The sequence below is a fragment of the Acartia tonsa genome, chromosome 1 (assembly GCF_053477335.1).
Source record: "Acartia tonsa isolate MP-2025a chromosome 1, ASM5347733v1, whole genome shotgun sequence".
In the NCBI taxonomy this organism is placed as follows: Eukaryota; Metazoa; Arthropoda; class Copepoda; order Calanoida; family Acartiidae; genus Acartia; species Acartia tonsa.
Genome location: NC_137260.1, coordinates 53,466,684 through 53,491,206, shown reverse-complemented (window position 1 = coordinate 53,491,206; position 24,523 = coordinate 53,466,684). Strand labels below are relative to the sequence as shown.

Here is a 24,523-nt window from a genome sequence, read left to right as displayed (position 1 = left end):
TACATGTTACGGGCGTGGCTTTTAAGTAAAAACTAAAAAAAAGAAATCATAATTAATTGTTTTTTAAAGGTTACATAAAAATATATATTTGTATTACAATAATAGAAATAATTAATTATTATGATAATATGGTTTCGTGATAGTGTTCAAACGCTTCTACAAATATTAAAATAGGAAAAGAGTCAAATAAATTATAAACACAGTATAGCAAATACGTTGAAGGGGACTGGATTATTTATTAAACCTATGTGTAAAATTGTAAAGCTTTCCTCATTTTGCCGATTTATTATCGTTTAAAATGTGTACTGTTTTTTGGATTAAAAAGTCCTTTAGCTGCAGTGATGAAACACCTTTCGTGAGATGTATATATCCCCTCTGCCTGACTTGTAATACCTAATCATCTTTAATTCCTGGTATTATAATAGCAGGCATCGATTTTTATACAGTTAATTTTATTCATATGAGGGACTGTTGACTTTTAGTTTTTTTTATTAGGAAGGATTGATTATATTAACTTTTTTTTGTTTGTTTTATCTAATTATATCTAATTCTTAGTATTATGTTAGCAGGCATCGATTTTATTTAGTTATTTTATTCACATGAGGGGTAATTCGATTTTTTTGGGGGAAATGGCGTGCGTAGTGCGCCGCAAATTTTTTTTACCCCCTCCAAAAATATTTACCCCGGGGGTAAAATTTGCTTGGAAGGGGGGAGGTAAATTTTGTTTACCCCCCAAAAATTGTATTAAATATTCAGTATTAAAAATGCACGTGAAGCGCACAAGAATTATCCAACCCCTCTATTCTTTACTTTGCCAAACCGTCTTATTTGTTTAGCTCTAATTTTATGAAACTTGTCATCCTTGTTTTAGATGTAATTTAATCATTTTTTATTCCTCCATAAAAATCGATTCATATTATTACTTTTGTATGATAAATATTGTAAATAATCCTCTGTGTTCTACTCCTATGTGGTATTCTTTAATGGATATAGAATGCGTGGACAATATGACAGGAGAAATTTTGTCATTTAGGTGGCAAAAATAGTCCTTATTCATTTGTCAGTTCGTTCCTCCAGTTTAGGGGTTTAGAGGGGGTGGATGGGGTATATCCTAATATTAGCCAGCTGGAAGTAGCTTATTATCAGTGCATGAAAGAAATTCACTATCCACATTTATTATATCAATTTATTTTTCATTTTTATAGTCAAAGAATATACAAAGAATATGTGTTTTAAGGTTACAAAACAAGGATTAAAACTAAAACACACCATTCCTACTTATAATAATACCAGTAGCTTCGCCCTTAGAGGCCTCTAAAGACAATATGAAGATGGGAAATTAGGTAAAATTTCATTTTTCAATTAAAATTTTTTTAACGGAAATAAAGGTGTTTCTTTATTAATATCTCTTGGCAGGGGAGAAGAAGCCACCCCGAAATAGCTAAAAATCCCTTCTTAGTCATTTATAAAAAAAATCCATCTTTCAATAATTTTGGTTATTTTCAAACCTGTGATAGATTCCAAATAATCCTTGAGTTATTACATCCTTTCTTAAAGACAGGAATAATCATTCTGAAATTAAATGAAGTAGCAAGTTAGAGTGGGTGTCAACACCATGTGAGAAAAATATTTTGGATAGCTTGCCTCTCCTTCTTGAAACGCTTCAAGACTTCCTTCTCCCTGAAAAATCCCTGTGCACGCGCCTGTTTTTGTTGAGAAAAAATGACCACTAAAATACAGGGAGTAAGGGAGGGGACAATGGGCAATTAATTCAATATAAGAGTTATCAAAGAAAGGGCATGAAATCCAGTTTAATCCAATAAATTTGTAGGAAATTATAAAGGGATTGTTAATTGAATAATAGATTTCCATAGCGTCATGTAAAGTGAAATCACAACTTGTTTTTGATGAAATATATTGAGGTTTATTGGTGTGATTTTTATATTAAAAGATTATTGGACCCGGCCAGCTGCTAGCAATAATATGACTGCCCCTTTTTATTCTGTTTATTTCCCTTGCCCCTTGCCCCCACCTCCCTTCTCCCCGTCTGCTACATTCCAAACTAACACAACGAGTGTTTATTTCCCTTGCCCTCACTTCCCTTATCCCTTCTCCCCATCTGCAATATTCAAAACATACATAACGAGTAGCGGCATTTCATGCGCAAGTCCCCAAACTCAGTCAGAAACTGCTAAATTCTTGCACATTCCCTTTAAGCCAGTCCCCAAAGTCTGAGACTCCTAAAAATTGAATATTCGATCCATTGTCCCCTCCCTTACTCCCTGACTAAAATAAGTGTAGGTCCTCTAATACAATGTGTATTTAAACTATTAAAACTGTATGACAATTTTGACTGTTAGTAAAAGTTTTATAATTATTTTATTTTTTTTATTTTCAGTATAATTATCTTTATCTTTCTTATTAACTTCTCCTCTTTCATTAATACAACATTTTTATCTCTCCCTCTCTTTATCTATCTTCCTCCTCCCCCCTGAATTATGAATAATTTTGTGTGTCCAGTTGATGGTTGGTTGTCTGCAGGTGGGCTATGCTGTGCAGGATCCTGAAACTACCATCAACCTGAATCTACACCACCATTATGAAAAATCATTAGGATTGTCACAGGTTTGAGCTTATTTTTGAATTAGCATAATTTCAAGCAAAGCTTTCCTACAATTAGGGGTTTGTTTATATGTACATCAGTGACGGCTAGGCTTTACAATTCCATACTGAGCTGGATCTTTAAATCATTTTAGTGGTGAGCCAGATCAGGGTGGCTCACCTCGATCTGGCTCACCACTAAGTGATTTAAAGATCCAGCTCTGAAAATTTACCTATATAATTTGATATTAGAATTTTAATTTTAAACTAATCCCTTGTATGTAATTTGTCATAAGACTACATGCGCAGCAACTTTTATAAAACACAAATTATGTTTATAAAGTCAGGGAAGGGGAGGACAATGGCATTTAAATATTTTTCTCCCTCAAATTAAAGGAAATAATTTTGTGTTGGGTATTTTAATTTGTCTATGATTTTCTCTTCTCCTTATTATTAAATTTAATTAAAATTCAGTTATTAAAAGCGAAGCTTTTCTATAATTAGGGTCGGTACGTCCGTCCGTAACGGATAGCTTTTTTCGTTAATTTAGGCATGTTTGAATTGTCCTATCGATTTCAAACTTTGTATGGTAATTCCTTTAGTAGTTAGGTACGATTTAGCAACTCTATAATTATTACCAGAATGTCCGTACGTCCATTTTAAACATGTCGATTTTTTTACTTTTTTAACAACAAATTTTCATGTGATCTAATCATCCGATTGATCTGATTTTTGGTATATTAATTCCTGGGACAACAAAGTATATTGTTATAAGCGAAGCAACTCTATAATCAAGTCCTAAAATATAAGTTTGTCCATAAAGATTATCCTGTATCCAGCAGTTTTTCAACAATTTTACTTACAATTTTGGTTCGACTCTTATACATTTATATTTTGATTATTCAGTTCTGACACTATACAAATGTTAATGTCCGTTTGTTCTACCGTTTCAGTGCTTCGCTTTTATGGATGTTGTAATCCTTGTTTATTTTACAGTTATACAGATAATATTTTTATTTCAGACTCCTGATGAAAAAGGGACAGACAGGGTACTTGTACAGAAAAGACTATCCCTAGTAATTTTAAAAAATTGTCTAAATAGTGACAACAAATTTATGAAAAGAAAGGATGAATACAAGGAAATTTAGAGATCATATTGCCTTGCAAATATATGGAAAGTGTCAAGTCTGACGACATAAAAACACGTCTATTATCCATCTCTGTCTTAGTGGTTACCTTTCAACTTTCTCATCTCATCCTTCCTTTTAAGACGTATTTTTATGACGTCACACATTACGCATATCAAAAATAATTTATTTAAAATAGGGAGGGGGACAATTTACATTTTTAAAATCAAAATCACTTTGGCAAGGCTGGTGCTTGGCTTAATCTCAAGTCCAATTTGATCAAATTGGTAATTTTGCAAATTGTCCCCCCTCCCCCAAAATAAAAAAAAAGAAGAAAATTTTAAAAAATTAAGATAAATTTACCATTTAAAGGCATGCAAATGAATCTTGCATGTATGTTAGTCTGATGGTAGAATACATAGTAATGCCTTAATTCAATTTTCGCCTGATTTGGACAACATAAAACAGTTTTTACCCAGCAGAAAGGATGGAGGTGGTGGTGGGGGGGGGGGGGTTGGTGCAAAGTAACAATTATAAATATTATTATCTAATGATAGAATAAATCCCAAAAGATGAAAGCAATATTTTGTCAAACCTTAAAACATTGACAACAAATAGAAAAGATAAGTTTATAAAATTATTATTGAGTTTTAAAAAATAAAATTTAGGTTTTTAAAGTAGGAAAATCTTAATCAATTTCCAATTTAAAACATTTTTACCTTTTGTGTACAAGTGACTAGAACTGTCTAGCTGTCCACTGCAATGCGTTTCATATTTGAAGCTTTTAAATTTTCAAGGTAAATTTTACATTTAAGCTACAACTTATATGCTTATATCATTTAAAAATTAGGTAATTTTCTTGGGAAGTAAATTTTACTACAAGGTCTAATTCCAAAATTTTAATTATGAAACCCAAAATTAGTAATATAATAGAATAATCTAAATAGAAATTACAAATAGAAAAAAATAAAACTAAATGGACTATTCATGAAAATGTGTAAAACATTTTTTGCCTTATCAGACAAAAAGGCGGCTAGTTGAACATAAAACAAGGGTGACAACATCCATAAGTAGCGAATCATAAAAAAATCATGGAATGGCCAAATAAATAAAGTGAGTTATAGAGTAGATTTTAAGTTCTCATAACAAAGAAAAAAAATCCAAGAAAATCATGATATCTTTAAGGAATAATGTTTACATTTTTCAAAGCTGTCTATCTTCGAAAAATAATATTTCCCTACTAGCGTTACGGAATAACTGACAGACCAAATGAATCATAGAGTTGTTTCTATGCTAAAAACTATTGCTATTTCAATTCAAATTATCAAAAAATGAGAAAAATTTACCAAATCTATATATATCGTCAAACACTGTTCTTATGTCCAACAAACACTAGCTATGTATTAATTGCATTGATTTCATAATGATATCAAAACTCACCAACTCTCTTTCTTAAATAGTCCTCTTATTTATAAATATGAAATAGAGAGCAAGGGAAACTAATGATCAAAGAACACAAATTAGGGCGAAATTACTTTAAGATAAACTGAGGTTGCAATTCTGATCTCTGTATCTATGTAGAAGTGGTGAGAACAAGGACGATCTAGAGGATGACAGCGAGGAACCTCAGGAGAGGAAACGAACAGCCTCCAGGTATAAAACATGCAGAGCTTATTTTTTAATAAATGTATTAGGTCTAATTTTATTGAAATATTCCAAACAAAAAATCATGGGTAACATATCCGGATGAAGCTTAAGACATTACCAACCGCATGACCGATTAAGCTCTACTTTTCAGAGAATTTCCCTACTGGTCATTCCATAGTTTAAGATTAAGTTTATAAATTGCGTTATTAATTGCTATGCTTACAATATATATATATATATCGTATTTGCAAGCTTTAAAACATATTCAAACTAAATCTTTTAAGTAAGAGGCAGTCAACAAATAATAAATAAAATCAAACAAAGTAGTTTTAGGTGATTTCCCCCTTTATTAAAATGCTTTTCCTAAATGCAAGGTTATACACTTTGACTTTTCAAGGGTATCATTCATAATAGGGTAAGAGCCAAATCTAATATTGAAGGCATTATCTTTTTTATTTTAGTTATTTTTAGATATATCCCTTCTCTTAAAAATTTTAGTTAATTGCCAAACTTTTAACAAATAAGCAGTTAAATCTAGTATGAGTTTCAGCTTAAACCTAGTTTTCTGATTAAAAAATTTAATGAATCCTAGTGTCAAATTTCAGGTTCGCGTGGAGGCGGGGCAGTGAGGGTGATGAGGTTAGCAGCCTGGCCATCCTCCAGGCCGGGGTATGCCAGATCAATCCGGTCACCAAAACTGGACAGCGGCTCTACATGGTAACTTAGAAAGATAATAGGCTTAACCCTAAAAAAAATTATAGGCTAGCATAGTAGTTAGGTAGGATTACCATACCCTTAAATATGATGATGGGTGTGGGGGTATGTGAGGGTTTTATGCCCTTTTGGCACTTTAAGAAATGCATTATTTATTTTTATCAATGCGGAGTGAAATAATAAAAAGCTTAGTATATCTGATTTTAAAAGTAATTTCAAATTAATAGTTTTAATAAGGATATCTTTAGACATATTCAGTAAAGGTAATAAAAAACAAATAGGCTTTCAAAAAAGGTTAATCTAACAAATTGTTTGACCCTATTTTGTCATCAAGGTACACATGTTGTTGCTGCCCTTCCTGCCCATTACAGCCTTGATCATACAGAACTCTACAACCTTGAACAACTTACTGCACTATCAGGTATTCCTTGTATATTTGTAACTGCTTTCTATACTGCCATTTACAGCCTTGATTATACAGTACTCTACAACCTTGAACAACTTACTGCACTATCAGGTATTCCTTGTATATTGGTAACTGCTTTCTATACTGCCATTTACAGCCTTGATTATACAGTACTCTACAACCTTGAACAACTTACTGCACTATCAGGTATTCCTTGTATATTGGTAACTGCTTTCTATACTCCCATTTACAGCCTTAATTATACAGAACTCTACAACTTTGAACAACTTACTGCACTATCAGGTATTCATTGTATATTTGTAACTGCATTCTATACTGCCATTTACAGCCTTTATCATACAGAACTCTACAACCTTGAACAACTTATTGTACTATCATTTACTTGTGTATATCTGCTCCTCCTTTTACACAGCATGATCCCTAAAAGGGTCAAGTTATGTCAATTTGATTTTTCATATTCTGATGTGGAAATGTATAGAGAACAAGATATTTATACTTTTGATAATGCATAAATAAGGGCTTTCAGGGTCTATTATGTACTAACTTTTCAGCCTTGATTATATAGAACTCTACAAATCTTAACAATTTACAATAGCGATCATTTTATACAACAAACCTTATTTTTAAAATAATCACATTTAGTAGAAGGTTGCATTATTGATAAATTCTGATATTTCAACAATTGATTTCTTTTCCAGTTTCATGAAATTATTTTATATGCTTTTAATGAAAGAAAAACAGCCTAGGTTCGAGTCTCGGTAAAATTATTCATTTTTCATAATAATCATATGAATCAAACAAATACTTTTTAATCATTGAAAAAGCTTTAACGTGCAAATTTTCTGTTACCAGTAAATATTTTTTGATTAGAAATAGGAGCAAATGAAAATGACTTTGCCCCTAGCATCATCTAGGGTCTTTGTAGTAGTATGGTGAGGAAATCCAAGGAAAATAGCATAAACCATCTATATGAATTTTCCTTAAAATGGAGGACTAAATCTGTTTAGTGGTTAGCGGAAACTTAACTGACAAACAAAAAACCTTACTACTTTTAATTTATTTTAAGAGAGAAGTAGAACGAATAGGTGCAAAGGTGGACGCAGCTACTCTTCTGGAAAAGTTTATTACTAACATGCAAAGAGAAAGATCAGAGGTATCAATATTTTTTTTTAAATTTCAAATAGCAAAACTATTATACAAGTCTTTTAATCAAATCGTCATGCCTTCTTTAAGTTTAAATACTTTAATTGGCAACCACCATTTAAAAGTAATATATTTTAGAAATACTTCATTATATACAGGGTGAGTCAGAAAAAACTGAGTTTTCCGATTTTCTGATACAACCAGTAGGAATATGGAAAAAACAATTATAGGTTCTTGTTCTCTATAAAAATATACATTAAACTTAGAAAAGGTGTTTTTAAATATCTCTGAAAACAACGGCGCTTTTTAGAGCATAAAGATTTCAAAAAGTGTGTGTGATCACTTTTTCGGCCATTATTTTGTACTTTTTAGGTAGATTTATGAACAATGAAAAATGTTTACCATTCTAAAAAGATAAACAAACGTATTTTTGATTATTAAAATTTGTATTTAACAGATTGTAAATATTTAACATCTTAAAAATACAATTTATTTAAATTAAATTATCACATTATAAATCAAACGTTTTGTTGTAATCTATTGTTAAGATTTAATACTCCATGACCGAAAAATCAGCTCATGACCGGAAATATTTCATCTTGTTACCTAAGGTCCTACCCCCTCCTCCTGAATTTCCTCTATATTTGGTGCAAGACTGGATTTAATCTCCAAAATCTCCACCCCCTTTTGAAATAATTTTACTTGTGTGTTATAATCCATCATAATAACTTCATTTAAATAGGTTAGGGTTTCTAAAAGGCATTTTTATTTTAAAAATTCAAACCTTGATAACTTTTTTATCTTAAGAGATTTTTTTGTCAAATAAAAAGGTTTTTTTTTCTTTTTACTATAAGCTACGTTATTATAGAAGATTGTTTTAAACCACATGCATCACAATCAAGAAATATGAAAAAATGACAAATTGCAGTATTCTAAAAATGCTTTTGTGAGGAGCCAAAAAGCATTTCACCTTTAAAACTCTTTAAAGTATTTTTCTTAGACCTTTTTCTAAATAAATATTGAAAGTTTAAGATTTTTTTATACAAAATAGATGAGTTATTGTAATTTTTCTTGATCAACATTTTTCACACAAGGCATTTTTTGATACCATACACCTATCATAGAGGCCGCATTTTTAGAGATAATGAAAAACACCTTTTACAAGTTCGATGTGCTTTTGTACAGAGAACATGGATATATAATTATTTTTTCTGTATTCCTTCTGGTTGTTTCTGAAAATCGAAAAACTCAGTTTTTTCTGACTCACCCTGTATACCATTTTTAAAACTAGAACCAAAAATATTATAATAGTCTTTGTAGATTATTTCAGATCTGTAAATGAAACGTCCTTACTCTACAATATGTTATAGGAAGCAACGCTACTATACAATATATTTTGTATGTGTCTAGGTAGCTTTTAACATCTTTACTAACGGTACTCAGACCCTCGGACTCAACTTATCTGAAAGGTTTGCAATAACGGACAATGCCCTGGAGAAAATGCCTTGGCCTGAGATGGCTGTCAATGAAAATACCAGGTAAAATATTTTTGTTATTACAACTAAAAGGATTTTGCTTTCTTTTGAACTATTATTTACCTTAATACTATATGGGGGGGGGGGGGTTTGCCTGAGACTTGAGAATTATGTATTTATACTCTTAAATAAATAACCTAATTAATGTATTGTGATGGTTTTATGCTATATCACTGACTTTCCCCGCCATAAAGGATAGAGATTAAGCAACTAATATTAAAGAAATCATTAAAGCAACATTTTTTTGTTTTAGACTTTTTAAGAGCAAGCTAAGATTCCAGATTCGACACGGGGACTTCAGACAACGTATCAGCCAGGACGAAGAAGATATTCAGGCAACATACCTTTATTCTGCAAGTGGACCATGACATTCCCACTTAATATTTTATATTAGCACAGCTACATTATAATTAGGTTATTTACGTTCCTCCTAACTTTAGTTTGGATGTCAGGTTAGGTTTTATTATATTGAGAACTGGGTAGCCATGCAGGATTAGGGTCTCTGTGGGGCTTGGAAAAGAAAAAAGAACTTCCCCCTTATTATCCACATATTTCAAAAATAAGGAGGTGGGGTTCGATAGGTACTTTGAGTGAAATAACCTTATTCAAATTGTTCATAGTTTTCTAAAACTACAATGATTTTTATTGTTTTTATATATATTTTTTTGGTGATTTAAAGAGTTGGGGTAGTGATATTCTACTTGAAGAATAAAGGATAAATAATTAATCTGCAGAGTATCTTGAACTGGTACAACTCGGCGGACGGAGTATTTCTGAACCATCTTTCACAGGACATACGTGGCACTAACAGCAGTGCCGTCTGGAGGTATTGTTTTAGCATTTTAGTAGCGTACCCAGTGTGGGGGTCCACTTTAGTTTAAAGGAAAAATGAATTTTTTTTGGGGGGGGGGAGGGTATTTTTTTTTTACACAAACAGACATTTTTCTATATACTTTTTTATAAGGATTAATTTACTACGTTTCCTTAACATAAGGTCCCACGACTAAACCAGAAGCAAGAAATAAACTAAACTTGTGTTGAAATTAGCAAAAAATAATTATATTTTAGATATTTGATAGCATACAAGAATCTGTTACGAGCTATAGAGAACATAGGCATAGCTGTAGTATATGGTATCAGGTAAACTAATCTTTTTAAAGTTGGGTAAACACATTTACTAATATAGTTTGACCCATTGGTAGATAGGTAAAAATCGCATATCTATCGCATCGTATTATAGACTGTTTTCCGCAGATATTTAAATGAAAAAATATGAGATTTAAACTAGTTTAGTTAGCCCAGAATGGCTAATAAAACTGGTGATAATTTTATGATTTTTTTTATTTTAGTGAAAAATTGTCTGTAATACGACGCTATACTTTATTTTCAGTATGGCAGAGAACCGGTTCTAATCCAGCGGATATTAACCGGTTTCGAAGCCATACTGGAATTATAGTTATTTTATTTCAGTTCTTCTTATTTTGGACTGTCAATTGGTCATGCAAATTATAGCTTATTTTTATATTTCTTGCATTGACTATTATGACCAACTTCTTTAAACCCAAGCAAAAGTAAAATTATTACCTGTTTAGTACGAGCTTCAATAAGATTCTTGGCCATAAAGCGGGAAAAGAGTGTCATAGTTTGGTCAGTAAAAAACATGCTCACTCATGACAATTACATCCAGTTTATCCGACTTTTAAACTTAATGATTTAGGATGGTCTGCATTATAGTCAGTTATGCACATGTTTGTATTTAGATATTATGGTAAAGGAAGCATCACACATGACAATTATGTACAATTTATCCGTCATGACACCCTGGGATTTGAGTATCTGGACCAGAGCAAGAATTTTGTACCACAAGTGGCGGTCAACCTGCTTGATGTGGGCAGAGGTAAGTTTTGTATTGATAGAATCGTCCTATTGGTTTTGGATTTTGTTCCGTTATGCAAGTCTCAATTATTAAATATGAGGTCTCGTTTTGAAATCAAAGGCGTTTTAAGTAACAATTCTTTTGTAAGATGTTAATTCATTTTAGTATAAGGACATTTTCTCATAAGTAGCACACACTTTTAGAAATACTGTTAAGTCTACTCTACAATGTGCATGTGCAACTACTATAGAGACTGAGTAGATACTGTATTATCAACATTTAGTTAATTATAGCCCTACACAGAAACAAACCTAATAGTAGAGTAGATCAGGTACTAAAATTAATATCACATATTCATCTCATCGTATTACAGACAGTTGTCCACAAAAAAATAATTATTTTATTTCTTTTTCGTGGACAAGAATTAATAAAATGATACTATATGAATTTTTCAGTATGGCTCAGAACCTGTTTTAATCCAGTAGAAATTAATCGGTTATAAAGCTATAATGATAATATTTGTTATTTGTTTAAAGGGAAAGATTTTCCAACATTACGGCTGAAGGCAAGTCGAGATGATATACTCGCACAGAAAGAACAAAATCCTGATCCACAAGAAGCTTTGAGATACTATCAGGTTTTTATTTTTGATCATATTTTGTTTATGCTTACTTTCATCCTTGTTAAATTCTGTGGTTCCAATTTATATAAATCAACAAAAAAAACGATATCATAATCATATTTCTACAATTTATTAGTAGCGAAGCTACTCTATAATTCACAATGTCCGTCCGTCCGTCTGTCCGTCCGTCTGTCCGTCCGTCTGTCCGTAATTAATGAATTGGGGGAAACGTGATTTTCTCAGCTCCTAAAAAAGGTAGAAGGCTGAAACTTTTTGACAACATTTCCATCATTAAGGAGCACAATTAACCATAAAACATCAATGGCGGCCAGACCTCTCTTTAGCAGGTTTTAGGCTATTTTTATATTTTTCACATTTTTCTCCATTTTTTTGGTGTTTATGGTCCGATTTTCAAATTTTTTTCAGTTATAGATATCTAAATAAAATTTCCTGTCGATTAAAGAAAACAACAATGACGGTCTGACTGCCTCTTTGCAGGTTTTAGGCTATTTTTATATTTTTACATTTTTCTCCATATCTTTGGTGTTTATGGTCCGATTTTCAAATTTTTTTCCGTTCTAGATATCTAAATTAAATTTCCCGTCGATTAAAGAAAACAACAATTACGGTCCGACTGCCTTTTTGCAGGTTTTAGGCTATTTTTATATTTTTCACATTTTTCTCCATATCTTTGGTGTTTATGGTCCGATTTTCAAAATTTTTTTAGTTATAGATATCAAAATTAAATTTCCTGTCTTAAAAAAAATATGGCGGTCAGACTGCCTTTAGCAGGTTTTTGGCTATTTTACACATTTCCCCATATCTTTGGTGTTTTTGGTCTGATTTTCAAACTTTTTTGGGATATCAGTATCAAAATATTTTTCCATTGTTATGAGCATCATTTATGTAATTTACTTTGACTGTGGTCATCATACAAAATAAAACTAGGTTTCGTGTTTATTTTCTCTGATAAATCTATTTTTGAATTTAAAAAATACACTTTAAATCTACTTGTACACATTCCCATCCATGATTTTTTGTGCTTCGCTACTTATGGATGTTGTCATCCTTGTTTAAGTTCTTAAGTGTAAGTGCTATTTTTCGTATTACAACTTTATTTGAAACTTGAAAAGTAAAATATGTTAAAATTAAAAGGATTAAATATATATTAGGGGCGTGTGGCCTAATGGATAAGGCACCAGACTTCGGATCTGGGGATTGCAGGTTCGAGTCCTGTCACGCTCGAAAAATTTTATATTATTAGTAGATGTATTCTAATGGATATACAATATACGTTGATATTATGAATGGAGAAAAATTGTGACAGGACTCGAACCACACACCCTTGCTTAAAATCAAAACACAAATTGAGAAACTAGCAATAATGAGAAATTTTTATATTATAATTTTTTTTAATAAAATCTTCATTTTAAATTTTAAGATTTTAAAATTTTCTCTTGACTTAAACAAAAAATATACCGAGCGTGACAGGAACCTGCAATCCCCAGATCCGAAGTCTGGTGCCTTATCCATTAGGCCACACGCCCTGCTAAATATAATTGGATTAGATATCAAATTAAAATTGTTTTTTTTTTATTTCTATGTTCCGTGATTATTTTATTTGTACTGAATAATAAGATACTAGTTTTCATAGTATGTAGTATGTAATCACTTTATTGGACCTTTTATCATTAAACAAAATGACGTTAATTATGTAAATTTCTGTCATTTTTATTTCTTTTTCATCATGTGAAAATTTGATGTATTCTTTTTTAGGCAACATTTAATTACACTGAAGATTTGAGAGTGGTTTTAAGAGATCTTAGACTTAGAATAGTGTAAGTTAACCTTTTTTCAAGAACTATTAAGATTTTAGCAACAAAGCTACTTTACAAGCCACTGTAAAACGTGTTTTGATCGGTTTTATTGCGGTAAGTATAAAATGCTTCAAATTTCTATTTGCTTTTATTATCCCCGTATAACATTTTAATGTTATTTTTCTTTAGAAAATAATAAAGATAAGGATATTTTTAAAACATCTATAAAACAGATAAACAATAAAACCAAATAATATTTGTAAATTTAGCTAAAAAAAATTTATTTATAGGGAGATAGTTAACAATGAGTTGAACGCGGCTAACCAGCAACAAGCCCTGGGGATAGGTGTTCTAGTCCTGGTTCTGGTTATATCTCCAGTTATCATCTTTCTGGTCAGGTAGGAATAATTCTGCAAGGGTGGGAGAGGACAACAAAAGTTAAAACCTTCAATAAATGCCTATTCTAAATATTAACCAGCTCTTAGGGTCAAAGTCTACGAATTATTGAGTTCTTTGTTGTATTGAATGGGGGCATTCAATGAAAAAGTACTCTATGATTTAATGCAATTTAAAAGTACATAACCAGGAATAAGGTGTAACCCTTAAGCGTAATAAATCTAAAATAATTTTTTTTTTTTTTTTTTGGGGGGGGGGCAGATGGAGATGTCGTCAATTCTACTATGCGTTGCCCCCACAAGAGCTGAAAAACACTTAAAGGTTTCGTGATATTTTCCCGAATTAATTTCGTTGTTGGTATAAGCTGGGACAAAACAGTTAGCTAAGTTTAGATTTAATGCAATTGTGTGTGTTTGTATATGGGTCCGACATGTTAGTTGTAAAAGTTGTAAAATATTTGACAGACAAATTGACCGACAAACCGACCTAAATTACATAGCTACGCAAATAAAAAAAATTATATATTTAGGAATGCCACAGTAACCATCCAGATATTTTCGCTATCCTTGACAAAGAAGGCGCATGAGTTAAAGATGGAGAAGAAGAAGGCGGACGCATTGACGTATCAGATGTTACCGAGGTCTATAGCAAAGGTAAACATCTAATAGGATCATGTAGAAGATATAAATCAATTTTGAAATATTAAAAGGCATTAAATACAGTATATAGCATACAGAGCTGGATCTTTAAATGTGTAGCCGTTGCCGTAGCCGTTCTCTTATTTAATATTTTTACTTAAAATTCAAAAAGTGGTTTTGATTTAAAGATCGCATATAGCCGTTGGCCACGCGTAGCCAATTTGATTTAAAAATCGCTATTAGGTTAGTGGCTGTACCTCTGGCAGCGGCAATGGCAACGGCTACACATTTAAAGATCCAGCTAAGATTGATATGAAACACGATTAAAGAACAAGCATTCTTAAACTATGAATACAGCTTTAAGAAGTCAACATAATTACTGGTGTTTTGTAGAAGATGATTAAAGTCCCTCCAAAGATTATGACGTCATACGATAAAATAACCAATGAGAGGCCAGCATAAATTTTACCATCGGTAAATTACAGTGTATACTGGCCTCTCATTGGCTATTCTATCGTATGACGTCATAATCTGTGGAGTGACTTTAATCATCTTCTGTTTTGTACATTTACAAACATTCTAGAAAAACAGTTGAAACTGACTTTTTCAAAGCGTTTGATGTTAATAAATGAAAAATGAATATTAGGGCTTTTTAACGATAACAAATATTCAAATTGAGCTTCCTCTTTTTTAAAGGAAACTACATGAATGTTGCTAGATCTCAAGGTTTTTTTAATGTTCAAAATATCTTAACTTACTTTTATTTTTGTTTTCATTTTCAACAATTTTTACAGGATTTACAACGGAGAAAAAAGTTGGATGCATTGAAATTCGATGCTGTGACCATCTACTTCTCAGATATTGTGGACTTTAGTCAGATTGTTGAAGACAGCTCTCCTCATGAGGTGTGTAGTACGTTCTTGTTTTCAAAAGCAAAGCTACTTTATAAGTCTTACTTGCTATACTACTAGAGACTCTCTAAAGTCTCATAATGGAGAGAATTTTTTGGGTGAGGGTTTCTAGGGGCGGTTTCTTTTGGGAAGATTAAGGTAACCTACTCTTAAATGATTATAAACCTTTCATGAACCTACGTAAAGCTTCCCTGTATAGGAGAATCATAACGGTTCAGCTGTTAACGAGATCCTTTGCTACACACAGAGATACATTCTGTTATTTTTACATAAGGATAAAGGGTTTCTTTCGGTTAAATCGTTGGTCTAATTTAAAACTTAAAACGCTTGCTTAGTTTAACTCGATATTGTTGATTTCAAAAACATATTGTGCGATCCCATTGATTAGTGTTTTTAAATCATCAATGTTAAACATGTAACTTGTACCCTATTCGTTGCAATCTTTAATATATTTGACATCTAAGTTTAGTTTAAATGAAAATATTTTTTTTCTAGTTAGTTTTCTTTCTGAACGCATTTTACAAGATGTTTGACTACTGTTTACAAAAATATGATGTATTTAAGGTAAATTTCATTTTTTTTTTTTAAATATTCACCGCCCTAAACTATTATTATTTTTGTATTATGATTAATTGTATCCAATTTTATTCTAAAATTCACTTTAAAAATGTTGTCATATGTATAATAATTTAAATTAAAAATACACCTTACAAAAACTATATAAATTTAATATATTTGAAGTTTTTCTGCCATTAACGCAATTAAATATCTCGGATGTTTTTAAATGTTCATCCAAAGACCAAATAGACTCTTGGGATTTTCAGTAAAGCAGCCACTCTATAAATTGTCCATGCCTGTCCGATAGGACTTTGAAAACCTAAAAAACAATTAAATGATCTTTCATAAGCATTTTTTGACAGGGCTTGCCAAAATTTGGTACTTTTACAGCACAAAAATATTTTGAACCTAGTAATAGTGGCTGACTCAGATTATGACGTCAAAAAAATTAACCAATAAGAGACCACTATAAATTTTACCATTAGTCAGTTACAGTGTATACTGGCCTCTCATTGGCTATTTTTACGTCATAATCAGAGTCAGACACTTTTACCAGTTTTAAATATTTTCAGTCGAACATTTTTTAATAGGCGTTGCTACAAAAGACATAATTACAAAAGGATTTATGGATGTTGTCATATTTTATTTATGTTATATTTTATTTAGGGCTTTTGTAGGACTATGTCTTTTGTAAATTAGATATTTTGTTATACTCTTTTAAAGGTGGACACGGTGAATGATTCTCATATGGTGGCCTCGGGAGTTCCAGATAAGAATGGTGACAGGCATGCCAGTATTATTGCCAGCATGGCTCTTGACGTCATGGTGAGTTTTGGGCTTAATGTAAAGGTTTCTACATGATATCAATGCAAGACGACCTTTTAAAAATCAAGTACAATTATTAGTTTTATTCATGAAATAAAGTATTCTATTGGTTGGTTTTATATGTATAGCGCATTTAAACATAACAGACGACTTTTTATGGACAAAATAGTTCTTTTTTTCATTGGGGAAATAGCTTGAAATATTATAGGCAACGTGTAGTATGTTTCCAATTCAACACAAGCCCAACGAGAGAGTTCAGCTGAGATCCAGTATCCATACTGGCAGTGTCGTCGCTGGGGTACAGGTAGTAGATAGATAGATAGATAGCAAGACATACAGACAGTATCCATACTGGCAGTGTCGTCGCTGGGGTTCAGGTAGTAGATAGATAGATAGATAGCCAGATAGACAAACAGTATCCATACTGGCAGTGTCATCGCTGGGGTACAGGTAGTAGATAGATAGATAGATAGCCAGACAGACAGATAGATAGACACATAGATAGATATATAGTTAGAATCATAGATAGACACATAGATAGACACATAGTTAGACATATAGATAGACATATAGTTAGACATATAGATAGACATATAGTTAGACACATAGATAGATAGATGGATAGACAGACAGACAGACAGTCAGTAAGTCAAATAGACAGACAAAGATACAGACAGATAAATACATAGATAGAAGGTTATAACAAATGGGTAGATAGATAGTTAGATAGACAGAGAGATAGTATTATATATTGTAGATGTATTGAATAAGAAAATTTAGAACTTAGCATCTCATTTAATAAAGAATTTACAGATTAAGTTTTGGTTTGTTTCGAAAAAATTTGAGCGTGGCAGGACTCGAACCTGCAATCCCTGGATTCGAAGTCCAATGCCTTATCCATTAGGCCACACGCCCTTATAAAATAAAACTGTATAATAGCATTGTATTTCTGTTATTAATTATGTCAAAAAATGTTGAAAATTTTAAATGTACATACACAATAAAGGTTTTCTTTTAAACAAAGTTTATTGATGCACTAATATCTTGGGATCTAAAGGGATTATACAATGGCCGATAAATTTATGTATATGCATCCCCATTTATCATGCACAATATTAACCCTTCTGTAGATTACAATTGTAGGTTGAAACGTATGCACACTCAACTTATTGGGCCAATCTATAAAAAATCAGTAGAAGTCCCCAAAGATGTTGCGCCGACTAATAAGAAAACCTAATAAGGATGATATAAAATAAGGGACATCAAAATTAGAAGGGCTATTTCTCAGATATGTTGCTTCAAACAGGACTCGAACCTGCAATCCCTAGACCCGAAGTCTGAAATATTAAAGATATTATATGCTTGTTTTAGAGATACAACAAAGATAGTCGAAATAGTTAAGCATTAATCATTTATATATAAATTTCATTCCTAGTCGCAAGTTATTCTATGTTCAGTCATATGCGTCATTTAGTAGAAGTAAAATAATTCATGAAAAAGATTTTATTTCTATAAAATTTAATACTAAAGATTTTTTAAAATGTTGAATTTTATGTAGGAATGTGTTTTATCCTTAAGTTTAAAAATACATATTATAAATGCACTTTATAACATATATTTTATTGTCATTTCCCTAAATGATAATTGTAACAAACTAGAAAACCAACATTTTTAAAGCATAAACATCTTTTATTAGAAATGTAGAAAATTTGATTCCCAATTGGTACACAATTGAACTAGGGTCATGATAGAAATAAATCAAAATCAATTAAGCCACAAATAAGTTAAGAAGAAGGTATGAACATGAATATATTGACATCACGCCAGGCTACAATTGAATCAAGACAAAAGTAAGTGCCGAGCTCTGGGACCTATGTATGGTGAAATTAGACATAAAACCATGATGATTCCAGGTAAAATCAAAATATTTCAGCGGGATCTTTTTGAGAAAATTAGATTTGAAAATTTTAGGTTAAATTTTCACCCCCTAGGAGTTGCCGTATAATCATGACAAGAAAAGCAAAGATTATTTATTTAAAATTTTGAACAACTTTGCTTTTATGAGGTCTTTCATAAAACCTCTCTATATATGATTTATTTAAGGCTAAATTTCCGTGACCTTAGCAAAGCAACTGATAAAAATGGCCATTAATTAACTCCCTTCAGAAGTGGTTTTATGAAGAACTTTATAAAAGCAAACTTGTTCAAAATTTTAAATAAATAATCTTTGCTTTTCTTGTCATGATTATGCGGCAACTCCCAGGGGGTGAAAATTGGACTTGAAATTTTCAAATCTAATTTTCTCAAAAAGATCCCGCTGAAATATTTTGGTTTTACCTGGAATCATTATGGTTTTATGTCTAATTTCACCATACATAGGTCCCAGAGCTCGGCACTTACTTTTATCTTGATTCAATTGTAGCCTGGCGTGACATGCTAAACACTAAAGTAAACAAAACAGAAAATAAACTCTACCCTAGTACTGATATAGTGACGACTATATTCTTGTTCTGAGGAGGGTTTTCATAATGAAAAATACCGTGAATATTACAAGACTTGTAAACATCAAGATGCCAACTAAATATCAAAATAAGTACATTTTCCAATACTTTATCTACTTTTTAATCCTCCTAGCTTTAATTTTTATTTGATCTTACGAGTAATATTTAATAGAAAAAACGGCATTTTATTATAAGAAACTTACCTCTGCTAACATTCATTAAACCAAAATTATTATTTCAAGTTCGATACTAATATAGGTGGTTGGAAGCAAAATGCCGCGCTACAGATTATTTGGAGAGACAGTGGATGTTGCCTCCATGATGAATGTCATTGGAGAAGGTAACAAACCTTAGATTAACATTTTCTAACTTAGAGTGATTGCGGTTCTAGCATCTTGGGGCTTTAATAGGATTGGAAAATAAAAAAAAATGTGAGCTAATATATAAATGCTTTAGAATTTAAGTTCTTAGAATCAGCTAAAATTTAGTACCTTTTTAAAGCATTTAGAAATGAGCACTAAATTTTGATCACCCTATATTTTAGACTTCTCTGAAAAGCATTGCTCAATCGGACAAACTGTTTAAGAGCTCTTTTGCTTCAAAAAAAAACCTCATTATGCATTATACTTTGTATTATGATGTTTAGAAAAAGCAAAAAACCATTAGGTACATTACTTCTTTTTGTAAATAATGAATGTTTTTTCTTTGCCAGCATTCAAGATCCACATAAGCCTGGAGTCTAAGGTCCTGTTGGACACCCATGGAGGGTTTAGGACTGAGAACAGAGGAGTTGTAGAGATCAAGGTAAATATCAAATTAATCTTCTTCTCATTTTTTTTTTTTTAATATTCTTTTTACATATTTGGCAAAAGAAAAGAGTGTATATTTCATTAGATGCTTTTATCCTCCTAAATTTACCCTCTCCCTCTTGACTATTATAAAAAAGGTTGCAATTTCATGATTTTTGTCAGTTGTCACATGTAAGAGATCAAAATTATGGTTTTGGTTAATTTAAAATATCCACCACAAAAGTCATCCCCCTTATTGCACTTCCTTTCATGGAAATTAAAACGGGCATTTATGTAGTTATGTAGAATATGTTATAGCCGTTCCCATCTTCTTTCATGCGACTGATATAACAGCCGCTAAACTGTACTAAATTTTATAATTGCAACATAATTCCCTCAAATTTTTATAGATTTTTTATTTGCTGAAATTTAACTAATGTTGCAATTTTAGGGGAAAGGAACCGTGAATTCTTTCTGGTTGCTTGGTAAGGAGACAGCTGACAGGGAGGAGGTCAGCAGACAACAGGTAATTATACAAAAACGTTGCTAAAAAAAAAGTAAGCAAGCAAGCCTGATCCTCAACTTTTATCTCTTACCTAACTATATAGGGTAAGGGGGGGGAAATTTCGGTATTTTTTCGGGGTTTTTTTGAAAAAAATGGGGTAAATATTAATATTTTTAAATGAAACCAAGACCGGTAGAAAGCTTATGGAAAGGACTATCTGGTCCTAAAAGGACGTTATCCTAGGACTTTTAGAAGTTTGCCAAAATTGACCGCAAAAAAGTTACCGAAAATTCCCCACCAGCGGGGGAATTTTCGGTAATTTTTTTCAACCTAAAAAAAATCGATGAAAAACGGCCAAACGACCAGTCGAACATAAATAATCATAATTAGTATAGGTTATAGGGATTATCCACAAAAAATTTCATAATGATCGGACTATTCCTTCTATGTTAAAAATGAATTTTTTTGAAAGACGCGAATTTTCGATTTTTTTTTCTCGAAATTTAAAAAAAAAAAACTTAAAATTAATATAAGAAAAAACGTATTTTATTACTTTTTAGGCCTGATCCTAAAAAAGCTCACATTGAACTATAGATTTAGACCAAAAAACATGAAAATTTATTAAAAATTGACCTCAATAATCAAATTTGAAGCAAAAGTGTCATCTTTGCAAAAAATCTTGACTACATTTTAACCTTAAAAAAATCTATGAAAAAAGGCCAAACGACCAAACAAGCGTTATAAATCATAATTAGTATAGGTTATTGGGATTAACCACAAAAAAAATCATAAAGATCGGACTATTCCTCCTATGTCAAAAATATTTTTTTTTCAAAGGACCAGAAATTTTGATTTTTTCCTCGCAAAAATTTGCTTCAAAAAATAAAATTAATTTTTTTTGTTTTTTATCTGTTCTATTCATTTTTAGGCCTAATTCTTAAAAAGTCCATATGGAAAAATAGATTTGACAAAAGAAAACATGAAAACATGACCTTAAAAGTTGAATTTTAATTTCTTTTGAAATTACCGAAATTTCCCCCGGCGCCAACTTTGGTCATTTTTGAAAAAAATATTACCCCGATTTTAAAGCTCTCAACAGATTTGGAAAGAGCGGGCAATTCTTAGTTCAAAAGGTTTCTACGGATCAGCTCTAGGTCTTACTAATTTTTGTGTACGTCGATCTTTACACACCTACTAAAAAATTTTTGAAAAAAAAAAATTTTTCGTCCGACTTTGAGACCCAATAAGTTCCCTTAATATTCATCTCACAAAAAATTCATTACATACTTTTTTGTAGGCAATTTAATAAGGAACAAATTTGCTTTTATGTTTTTTTCTGTCATTTGAAAGGAACATGGAGAAAAAGGTCATTTAATGAAGGTAGGTCGAAATTACCGAAAATAGCCCCTTACCTAAACTTCCCCCCCTTTACCCTATTTTTACTGAATTTCTACCCCTTTTCTATCCTCAAATACTGCTTGATTTCGAACCTTTAACATCAATGATATTCATATTTTCCAGGTGTATGATTTAATGGAGGAGCCACAGTACATGCGGGACCTCTCAGACTGGGCGGATATCGATCAGAATCCTTAAAATGTATTTACAGGGTGATTCCTAAAAAATCACGTTCTTAAAAAAAAACACCAAAATTTTACCTGTACAAAAGTACATCATCCTAAGTACATATTGTAGTATTTTTATGTGCTTATTGCATAGGAAACTGAAAAATGAGAAAATTATTACTTTTTTTATATTGATGTACTTTAGTAAAAGAAATATTAGGGAAAAGAACTTTGTTTTAGGATCACACTGTATAAAAATATTATCAATTCTATTTCAACTTTTCTGTGTTTTATAATTGGTGGAAAAATGTTAACCCAAAAATAATGTATTTATTGTAAAATCTAAATGTATTTAATGAGAATTTATATTATTTCTGTCTGTTAATAACTTAAGCATTTACAATCATATTATTATTATTATCTTATCATTTCCTTATAAGTATTACATCATAGATATAAATGTATTTATCTGTTTTATAAATGTTTTAAAATAATTGTTTGATAATGTATTGGAATTCAACCGAGTTTCTTTTAGCTGCCAAGTGTTTGTTTATATTTTTACAGTCCATGAAAAAATATATTTATTAAAAATGTTCTATTATTATTGATGTATTTTAGGTATATAAAATAAATTTTATTTCTTTTTTTTGTCTTCATTTTTGTTATAACTTCCTAGATAATTACTTCGTTGGGTCTGGATTCTCCTTTGATTTCAAGTTAGTAACATCCAACAGACAACCAACTCTTTGATTGCATGACCTTTTATGAGGTGCGCCTGTTTTTATGGGCCAAGGCATTTCTACTAATCTGATTAAAAGAGTCAAGTGTCAGACATAGCAGCAGAAGGTACCATTTTAACGTTTCTTGTATGATGCGGTTTGGACCAGACTCGAACCTGCCAGCGCTGCATATATGAAAATGCCGCGGATCATCTTTAATGCTCTATATTTGTTTAATTTTCTGATTTATTCAGCTTCGCTTGTTTGGATGTTGTCACTCTTGTTTTTGATATATTTTGATGTTTTATAATTAATGTTATTTCTGTTGAATATTAAGATATTTAGACTTTGTAAAAATGTTTAAAAGGTTTCTCAGCATAATTGATTATTTGTGTCCTATAATAGGGATTCAGAGATGAGTCAATATAATAAAAAAATAATCCAAGAAGTTTGATCATCAGAGCTACACTTTCTACGGATATTAAAATAAATAATAACCCCAGTTTTGTTAGCCGAATGCCCCGGCTAACAAAACTGATATTAACTTTATGATGCCATACTTAAAAAGTTTCTTAATAATCTAGAATATTACAACAAAAATATCATAAAACGTTAATTTTCTTGAGCCTAACCCTGCAAGGCTAACCATTATCCAATAAAACCTATCCTAACATAATCTAAAGTATTAACAGACTAACAAAACTCTATTTCAATTTATTTTCAAAGAAATAATACAGGTGAGGATTAATGACTAGATGGCAATTTGAAGTAATACATCAGTCTATTTTACTACGTTTTTACTATTAATTATAACAAAATTTATTAAATTTTTTATCTTTCTCTATATCTCTGATTTACCTTAAAAGAAAATATGTGAGTACGCGGAATATTTTTTTATTTGAGTACACTTAAAACACAATTTTTAAAAAGAACGCAAAATGATTCCTAGTTTCACATAAGTTTACTTGTATCTAAAATAGTATCTTATCATATAAAAAAGTGAGGTTTTTTGTCTGAAAATAAAAACTTCGACAACAACCGATTAGCTTCACATTGGTCCCGAATTTTTTTTATTAAAGCCTTAGGATACTTTCTTATTTTCTTTACCTCTTTTAATACAGAGCTCCTAAATGCTAGGGGCGTAGTGAATATATAAGGTACTTATCATTTGCTATCATTTTTCTAATTCCTAAAAAAAATTATAATACATAAAATGTTCAGAACCCATATGAAGCTGTCTTAAAAAGAATTAAAATGTTAAGTGATTATTTTTATAGGCCCAGGTAAAGTTTTAATCAAGTTTGATAAAGTCAAGAAAAGCCTCAAGAAAGCAAAACAATGTTGGGGGGGGGGGGGGAGGGTGTTACTACATCTCTATTTATTTTAAAAAGGTCCCTAGAAGCTAGGGGCGAATACAATAGTATTTGGATTAAAGTAAAGTATATATTTAATGTTAGTATAAGTAAATATAAATAAAGAGCAAGTGTTATAATTAAATCTTTTGTTTGAGAATGGGTGTAAGAAAAGGAGTAAACACTATTTATCCTTAGTAAAAGACAAAAACATCACCAATCAGAGAGGGAGTGGACATTAGACTGTTTATTACAC

At 31.1% G+C, this 24,523-nt stretch overlaps 1 protein-coding gene and 2 non-coding genes across 3 annotated transcripts; 2 read left to right on the top strand and 1 right to left on the bottom strand.

The window, feature by feature from the left end:
* The first annotated feature begins 2,506 nt into the window (after nucleotides 1-2,506).
* On the top strand, nucleotides 2,507-22,841 carry LOC145323850 (uncharacterized). The gene is made up of 24 exons (XM_080166432.1): nucleotides 2,507-2,625; nucleotides 3,624-3,650; nucleotides 4,479-4,525; nucleotides 5,310-5,381; nucleotides 5,981-6,092; nucleotides 6,424-6,510; nucleotides 7,583-7,669; nucleotides 9,070-9,197; nucleotides 9,448-9,529; nucleotides 9,929-10,020; nucleotides 10,263-10,334; nucleotides 10,955-11,091; nucleotides 11,607-11,707; nucleotides 13,469-13,530; nucleotides 13,800-13,907; nucleotides 14,435-14,558; nucleotides 15,338-15,448; nucleotides 15,950-16,018; nucleotides 16,736-16,837; nucleotides 17,046-17,141; nucleotides 19,597-19,678; nucleotides 20,051-20,142; nucleotides 20,578-20,652; nucleotides 22,153-22,841. The coding sequence occupies exons 1-24, from the start codon at nucleotides 2,524-2,526 to the stop codon at nucleotides 22,225-22,227; spliced, it is 2,142 nt and encodes a 713-aa protein (XP_080022558.1). The 5' UTR covers nucleotides 2,507-2,523; the 3' UTR covers nucleotides 22,228-22,841.
* Nucleotides 12,865-12,937, top strand: TRNAR-UCG (transfer RNA arginine (anticodon UCG)). Its single transcript has one exon. It is a non-coding gene; the product is annotated as a tRNA-Arg (tRNA).
* Nucleotides 17,680-17,752, bottom strand: TRNAR-UCG (transfer RNA arginine (anticodon UCG)). The gene has a single exon. It is a non-coding gene; the product is annotated as a tRNA-Arg (tRNA).
* Nucleotides 22,842-24,523: the final 1,682 nt, after the last annotated feature.